This window comes from Mastigoproctus giganteus, chromosome 1 (genome assembly GCF_048544385.1).
Source record: "Mastigoproctus giganteus isolate SK-2022 chromosome 1, ASM4854438v1, whole genome shotgun sequence".
NCBI lineage: Eukaryota > Metazoa > Arthropoda > Arachnida > Uropygi > Thelyphonidae > Mastigoproctus > Mastigoproctus giganteus.
The window spans coordinates 148,395,979-148,404,823 of record NC_143575.1 but is presented as its reverse complement, the minus strand read 5'-3'; the positions used below and the strand labels follow the sequence as shown (position 1 = coordinate 148,404,823).

At 35.4% G+C, this 8,845-nt stretch overlaps 1 protein-coding gene across 3 annotated transcripts in view; it reads right to left on the bottom strand.

Moving 5' to 3' along the window:
- Positions 1–811: 811 nt before the first annotated feature.
- The window catches only part of LOC150091188 ((3R)-3-hydroxyacyl-CoA dehydrogenase), a 30,599-nt gene continuing 22,565 nt past the window's right edge, over positions 812–8,845 (bottom strand). For 2 of the 3 annotated variants that reach the window (XM_090374598.1, XM_090374604.1), the window contains one exon: positions 812–1,457. In XM_090374598.1, coding sequence (XP_090230724.1) covers positions 873–1,457 — 585 coding nt within the window. In that variant the 3' untranslated portion in view covers positions 812–872. Of the gene's footprint in view, positions 1,472–8,845 lie in introns of all 3 variants that reach the window. The other variant, XM_090374594.1, reaches the window with a different exon arrangement.

The following is an 8,845-nucleotide window of genomic DNA, read 5'->3' as shown; positions in this document are numbered from 1 at the left end:
TTGTTTGATATTATATTTAATACTTATAACAGATATATTTTAATTTTAACAAAGAGAGCAAATTACAGTTCTTGATTTTTATAATACAAGGGCAAACACCACTGGGAAGAGTACGCCTCCCATATCTCACTGCTAAAATGAATAATTTTTTGGGAGTAGTATTTCCCCCACATATGCCATTGTATATAAGTCAGGAACTGTGATTCACTTGCATGACTAATTGTAAATGAAGTATCAAATATAATATCAAGCAAGACCAAATTCAACTGAATGAAAAGTTAAAAGCTAGACATCTTCTAATCCATTTGGATAACATATTTGAATGTGTTCAGAAGCCAAATGTACTAAACTGCTGAGCAGAAATATTTGAATAGCCAATTGGCAAAAAAAAAAAAGACAAGCCCTAATGGTAAGCCAAACAGGTTTGTTTTGGTAATACTGTATACATAGTTCACATAAAATTAACATTTTATATTGTGATAGAAAATAAGACTATGCAAATGAGTGAATGAATTCCACGTATGAGTAACAGATTATAAACTGATTAGTGCATGTGCATAACAGACTAACATCATAGGTTTAAGTGACTGCTTGACATCAGCACTTAACAGAAAGAAGTTTGCCGATAAGATTTCAGTAGTTTATGGATAGCTTATCAAAGTTTCTTTATTTTCACCCTAATCATTTTAATTGTATGAGTGTAATTGAACGAGTCAGTTAAAACTCCTTGATTATGCCCATTACTAGTAAATATTTATTAGAGTTATACTTATTAAAAAAAAAAAAATTGTTTCTTCACATGAGGTCACAGTAAGTGTGAAATTATGAATGTTTAATCTTGTAAACAAAGTAACATATTACTCAACTTATAGTTACATAAACAGTCCACCAGATACTTGTATAACTGAGCCTGTGATGTAGGAACTTCTTTCTGATGCTAGAAATGAACAGACTTCAGCTACTTCCTCTGGTTTTCCAATCCTTCTTAAGGGTATCTGCTTTTTTATCATTTCTATCAGTTTATCTGGAACAGTTGATAACATTGGAGTGTTAATAAAACCAGGCATCACTGCATTACACCGTATATTAAAATTTGCCATTTCCTTAGCAACAGTTTTAGTAAAACCTTCAACTCCAGCCTTTGAAGCAGCATAATTACATTGGCCCAAGTTACCAACTTTACCAACAACACTGGATACATTGATGATTGATCCATTTGACACTTTTTCCTGAATCATTAACTGGCTAGCAGCTTGAGTGACAAGAAAGGTACCTTTTAAGTTGACTCTAATAACGTCATCAAACATCTGCTCACTCATCTCCACCATAAAACTGTCTTTTGTAATACCAGCACAATTGACAACTACATTTGGTATAGTGGAAAAATGCTTACGAACAGCAGACATAAGATTGTCTACAGAATCTTTATTAACAATATCTACTGAGTGTGAATAGTGCTGTCCAACATCACCTATAAATTAATAATATTCAATTATTATTAAAACTTTAACTAGCACTAATAATTTTCTATTAAGTTAGCATTATTACTATTCTTACTAATCCACATATAGAATGAAAATCGAAAAGCTATTACTCTTGTTTGATAGAGTAATTTCATTCCTTAATATACACTGAAAAAATATGTCAACTGTTGTGTGTATGGGTATGTGTGTATACACAACACTGATAAAGTTAAACATATCTATGTTGCAAATTAATCAATATGGCAAAAACATCCCATATTAAAAATAAACTTGTTCTCCCATTTCATGATATATCCCAGCATAGCATATTAAATGTGCTCAGTGTATGTAAGCATTTACTATAAACAAATATGGAGTATTTGTGTTATGGCTGGTGGATTTTGGATATTTTTGGTGAAATAACTACTTTGGTCATATTACACCAGTTTATATAGTACTGTGCTCATAAGATTTACCTTGTATTATGTCTGTACAAGTGTGTTAAAACATTGATCTGCATGTGCAAATCAATGTGCAAATGTATCCCAACTTCACAATGAAGGGAAATCAAAGGGTAATGCGAATAATACAGACCTGTTAGTTTAACATCTTTCCTGGGGAAAATAACAAAGTCAAAGAAACATTGCAGGATCATCTAGACAAGACTGCAGTAATAATTCAGACATTGGTCTTGTCTGACCAATTTGATTGGATACAATGTTATGATTACAAAAGGAATGCAAATAATAATTTTCATATCATTTACTTGGATTTCAGGAGAGCTTTTGATACTATTGCACATGGAAGACTACTGTACAAATTGGAGCAGTATGGCATTAATGGCAAATTTATACAACGGATAAACAGGTGGTTCAGTGGCAGAATGGTAATCAATGGACATTACTCTTCATGGAATAATGTTATTAGTGTAGTCCCCTAGGGTTCAGTGTTAGGCCCTTTGTTCTTTTTTATATTTATCAATGATATTGATGAAGATATATCAGGTTTAATGCACAAATTTGCAGATGATACAAAAGGTTGGCAGGGTTGTTAATGTCCATAAGCTACTGCAACAGGATTTAGAAAAGTTGAGCAGAAAAGTGGCAACTGAAGTTTAACATTGACAAATGCAAAGTAGTGCATATTGGTAGAAGTAGACCCAGAGAAATGTACAACTGTGTGGTACTACACTCAGTTGGTTTCATTCAGTTCAGGTCTTTTTCATTCTCTATCACTCAGGGTGGTAGAGAATGAAAAAGACCTGGGAGTAATTGTGCAGTCAGATATTAAGTTTTCTGAGCAGTGCAGACAGGCTGCCAGAGCAGGTCATGGGGTCTTGTCAATGATATACAGGAATTTTGCTGTAGGGATAAGGAGGTGATTATCCCTTTCTATAAGGCAATGGTCAGGCCACACCTTGAGTACCGCAAACAGATCTGGAGGCCTCATTTTAGGAAGGGCAACAAGATTGGTGAGAGGAATGAGGGGATCGGATCCTCTTACCAAGAAAGGCTTAAGTTCTGCAAATTGCAGCATCTGAAACTAGGCACCTGCAAGTAATCTGATTGAGGTGTATAAGGCTTTGAATGGGTTGAGCAGGCTCATTAATGGGATTCTTCCTCTTGCTCAGATTGCAAACAAATCTAAGGGGGAATAAATTCAAACTGAGGAAAGACAGTTGTAGAATAGATGTTCCAGCAATCAACTACCCACTGGCTAAAGCCAGTGGGTAGTTGATTGCTGGAACAAACTTCCATCTGTCGTTGAAGTTGAAAGCTTAAATAAATTCAAGGAAGAACTGAACAAACTTTTAGAGTGAATGGATGTGTGAAATGGGAATTTTTTTTTTTCTGGCTTATGCTGTATAAGCTTGCTTTCTTGCATCGTATGCCTCTACTAATGCTAATGGCTGAAACAACGTACTGCAGAGGCAGTACGTTGTTTCAGCTAACTACAAGAAATATGCCAACTACAGCTCTAATCGAAGAGGACTTTAGTAATTCATCTCATCTCTGGTGGAATTTCCACCCAGATCTCTCCAAATGAGTAATATACAGTGAACCCACTATACTATAAGAGAAACAAATCTAGAGCATTTCAATATCAGGATGAGTTAACTAATAAGCTATGGATTAAATACCAATTATATGCTTATTATTGTTATCTTCAATAAGAGTAATGCTCAAACAGTGAAAAATGACTAGAATGTGTTTAACAAAATATTCACCATAACTATGAACATACAATTTACATGTAAGGTAGTTAAAATTAGTGTAAAAAAAAAAAAAAAAGTCACTGCAACTCAAACATAGCAGTGCTTTAAGCTTCTGAAAGAAAGTCAGAATTTGTCATTTATATCATAAAATTAAAAAAAAAACACTACCACTGAAACAAAAAATATACAGTACTGTGTATAAAGGACAGAGTATGTCTACTAGGGACAAAAGTTAATTTTGTTTCAAAACAGCAATAACATTTTAATGACAGAAGTTATATAATGTGTTGTACATGTTGGTATGATATTAAGAATAGATCTGAGGATTTATTTAACAGGTATAGGAAAATGTTGAAAGTCGTGAGTTATGATTAAATTTGAAATTATCTACAATTCTGCCTAGACATGATAGGAAAGAGCACATGAGAGCCGTTGTGGATCTGATCCTGGAGAGACTGGTTTTAAGACTGGTTTTGGGATACTCTTGAATGGAAAGAGTTCAGGAATATTTGCTGCTGCTAGCAAGGCAGTTTAAGTGGATCAGAAAACTGGTAGCTTGTAGGGGAGGGCAAGGAAGATAATAAGTTAACAGCAGCCACAAACAGAGGTGAAAGTGATTTTTGCACTGCTTCTATTGGGACATGCAGCAGCCTGGAAAGTAGGCTGAGTATTATAAGGATTGCTGGAAGTCATCATAGGACAAATACATTATGGGAACATCATAAACAGAACTACTCAGACACAGGCAAATGATCAAGCACAAGAGTGCACCACAGTTTGTAACTGCTAAATACAGTTAACAATTGTATTCACTGTCAATATAATTAAGTGTAAACTCCTCTGACCTAGTGGTTGTGTCAGAGTATAAACAAGGAACACAAGTGATGCAGAATTTGAATATGGTGAGTATAATGGGAGCACATAAAAATGAGCTCAACATTGCACTGCCCACCCAGTTTATGTGGGTGGGCAGTGCAATGCAAAATGTTAAATCATTTTGGTGTGCAATAAGTACTGAATAAAACAAAAATAAGAGTAGGAGTAAATTATAGGCCAAATGACAGCGATGAGCATGTAACAAACAACTATACAAACAATAGAGTGGACCAGCAAATCAGAACGTGGCTAAGGTAATGAAAGCTAACACAGAACCATGGGAAACTTTGCTTAACTTAGCGGACAAACTTGTTTCCCTGTTACTGCAGTTTCTACCCTGCATTCTCGGTAAACAGATGGTGCATGGCAGTAGAAGTCGATAACAATGTATTGATTAGATTTTTTCTCATTATTAAAAGCAGATTTTGGAGTTCATGAGTGAGCTGAAATTTACTTATGGGTATGCCTCCAGACTGTCTCAGTCTTAGGATGTTTATCTCCCCTTCCCCCTGTTTTTTTCCCAATAGGAAACAAACTTCTACTGCCACTACCACGCTCCACCTGTAGAAGTTTTCTTATTTTAAAACGGCAGGAAGGGGGGGATAAACACCCTAAGACTGAGGCAGTATGGAGGGTGTACCTGTAAGTAAACTTCAGCCACAAAGGCTCACGAACTCCAATAATCTGCTTTTAATAATGAGAAAAAACTAATCAATACATCATTATCAACTTCTACTGCCACTACCGTAACACGCACCATCTGTTTACCGAGAATGCAGTGAAAAACTGCATTAGTGGGAAAAGAGTTTGCCCGGTAAGTTTTCCCAAAGTTTCCTGTGATTTTAGTGATGGCTTTCTTTACCTTCACCCAGAATATATAACGGAGGATTTTAACTTTACAGATATTAACTTATTTGTTAATATCTTATTATATATTTAACTTTACAGATATTAATTTTCATTATATAACTTGGATTTATTTTTTTTTTAATTTTCATTTTCTGGTGATTTTGTAAAGAAAATACATTTTAGCTTAAAACTGCATTCACATTCCAAATATGATTACCGCTGTCATTCCACATTGAACTAACTCATCCAGCATGATCTGGGGGAGAGGGTAGAGCACTCTGTCAATAGAATGGCCTGAAATTGGGAGGGGCCACAAATTAGACTTATTTTATTTATTGGACCTGTATCAAATTTATCAGAGATCTCAGCACCAGGTGCTTACTACCCACATATTCTCATGACTCTTTGGAAAAATAGATGGACTGCCTCTACTAAGGCGCCTCCGTAGTCAGGTGGGCAGGAGCAGCAATGCGTAGCACACTCTTCTTGATCAGACTGGGGTTCGAGCCCGTGACCACCAAATATGGAGGATGCGGAAAGGTCAGGAAATGACCACCGCATATCCCCAGAGCAATATGGCTTGAGTTGCTAATGCTCCTAAAAACCAAATAACAACAACAACAGTCTCTACTAAAGGAGTTATAACAAAACTATTTAAATAGGTTTGTTACAAAAACTAAAAACATTCTCGATGTCTCTTTTGCAACACTTCAAATACACAAGAATTGGTTCCTACTGTATACTTTATTTATTCTGACTGGTCACAGATTAACACCAAGTTGTTTGACTTTAAGCTATCAGACTGACACCTGCACCTGTTGAGGGGGTACGGACTGGGTAAATATGTTATTGCTTTACCTGTTATACCCAGACTTATGTCATCTTTTAACTGCACCCAACTTCTCATCAGAACACACAAAAGATATTCTTTGAAGTAAAAAAATCTTTCTACACCTACATATTTTTGCCAGTACAAGAACAGCATGACTGCTGCCAGATCCACCAATTCTGAATCTTGAAATGACTCCTCCATAGAGAACCTTCTTTAGTATGGGATTTTACTTTATTTCATTTTTTCTCTTCCTTCTGTTACTATCCTAGTACCAAACGATGCATGACTGCTTGTGTGTATGCATATGTGCACATGTGTGAATGGCTCATCCTCTTTTGGGGTGGGATTGTGCAACACCATGCTGTTCTCATCTCTTGAGCTCAGAAAATTCCTACACTACCGAAGTGAGTTTGGATCCTTTTCATTCACATTGCAATGAAATAGATCAGTACATACTAGTTTCTTTACCAGGAAACTGGGAACCCAGCTGTTTGTACTGGACTTAAACTCTGGAATTAGATAAATATCCCAGGAAATACTGGAATTTTAATTTTTTCTACATCAAAATAAAAAGGCATGCTAATATTACTCACTAAATCATTATAATACATAAAATTATACTTTTTTCCTGAGTATGATATTTTTGAATAGAGAATAATAAATTTTTATTCTCATGGTACAATATTTAAGCTTTGACATTCTAGCAACACTGCCCACAGTTGCCACCTATCATCCATATTATGAGGTATATTTACTGCCTTATTATTATTTTTTTTTTAATTTTACACCACTCAAATGTCTCATCGAAGATCATTTATTTGGCAATAATTTATTAAGAACTCACATGAATAAAGTGTAAAATGTAAAAAAAAAAAAAGTGTGGTTCTAACATTACTCTGCTGAGGCTGGTCCACAAGTGGGATAATTCAACATTTTTTGTAGGACAAAGATTATATTATTATTATTATTATTAATAAAAGAGGTACTTAATAGATAAATAGACCGAGTCAACACACAGTGGAATTTGCAAGAGCAAAGCGCTTGAAGACAGTGAAGAAAGCACTTTTACTGGCAAGCAAAAGCAAACATTAGCATATTCCACTAAGAAGGAAAAAGATACTCTAGAAGAAATTGTTAGCAAACTTGTTGCTGTTGATGAATTCTCCATAAATGCAATTACAAAAAGTAATTTTATAAGTCTGACTGAATCGCAACTCCTAAGTCTTTTTCATCTTAGACTATTTTTAACTCCACTCCACCCACCCAGCTATAACTAACTCCTGAATTTCTGTTCCCTCAATGCAAACTTTGTTTAGAAGCAGTCAACTTAAGTTACCATTTTTCCAGATCATTTGTGCAACTGATCTAAGTCATTTTAAAGCAAAATATCCAGTTCTTATTACCAACAACCCTTTATCTTTAACCATCAGCAAATTCTGACAACTTCCCTTGCACTTCTTCACCAGTGTCATTAAGAAAGATAAGAAACAGAAGGCTCCAACACTGAGCCCTGAAGAACTCCACTTGATATATTGGGCCACCCAAAATATGTCTATTTATGACTACTCTATCACCTGTCTTTTAGTCAGACCTTGATTCAACAAAAGATCTTGCTGTTAATCCCAAACAGTTCTAGTTTATATAATAGCCTTTCATGGGAAACTATATGAAAAGCTTTACTGAAGTAAAGGCAAATAATATCAAAGCTGTTTCATGCATCCAACTATTTTATGACTTTGTTATAATAATTAACAAGATTGATCAGGTAATATTTCCCCCTTATATACCCATGGTGCCTTCCATTAAGGATACCATTCCTATCAATATGTCCCCTATATTGTATATAATCAGACACACCGTGATCTTACATCACCTCTAAAGTCAAATTCAATGGTCCATAGTTGCCCATCTCCAGTCCAGGGGGATTTCCCCAGAGTCTAGTGATGATCTCATTACAGTGCCATCGTGGTATGGTAGGCATCCAGGCAAATGCCTAGGGTGCCATTTGGGTAGGACTGCTTTGCCATCATGCAGATTATTTAATTTTATGGTTAATCCACATGCCCTAGGCAAATGCTTGATTTGCCTAGGGCACAAAAATATCTTGTGGCAGCACTGTCTCATTAACATCCTCAATAGAGCAGCACACTCAAATGTAGCTGTTTTTACTGTATATTGGAAAGCAGCCTCCCTGATGATTGCTGCCTCCTGGTTGCAAAGTGGCCAGAAATAACTAAAATATCCTCCCTAAAATATCCTAAACACAGCACTTTGATAATTTCTTGCCTTTTACAGAGTTATATATCAGTACTGTGTACCAAGGCAGTACAAGAGAGTGCTTCTAAATTAATGTTTAGAAGCCATCCTGCATAAGGCACAACATATATCAATATCCAACATTTGTTCTTTCAGCTGCAAATATCTTTGCAAAATACCTATTCAATTAGTCTACTACTTCTGCTGGGCTGTTTATGATTCTTCCACTTCGATAAAAGGGAACTACATGATTCAACCTCTCCTTTGTATTTACATAAGAGTGGAACTTTCAATTCCTATTCTTAGCTCACTCTCATTCTAGTGATTTCTTGTACCAAGCTGTTACCTTTCTTA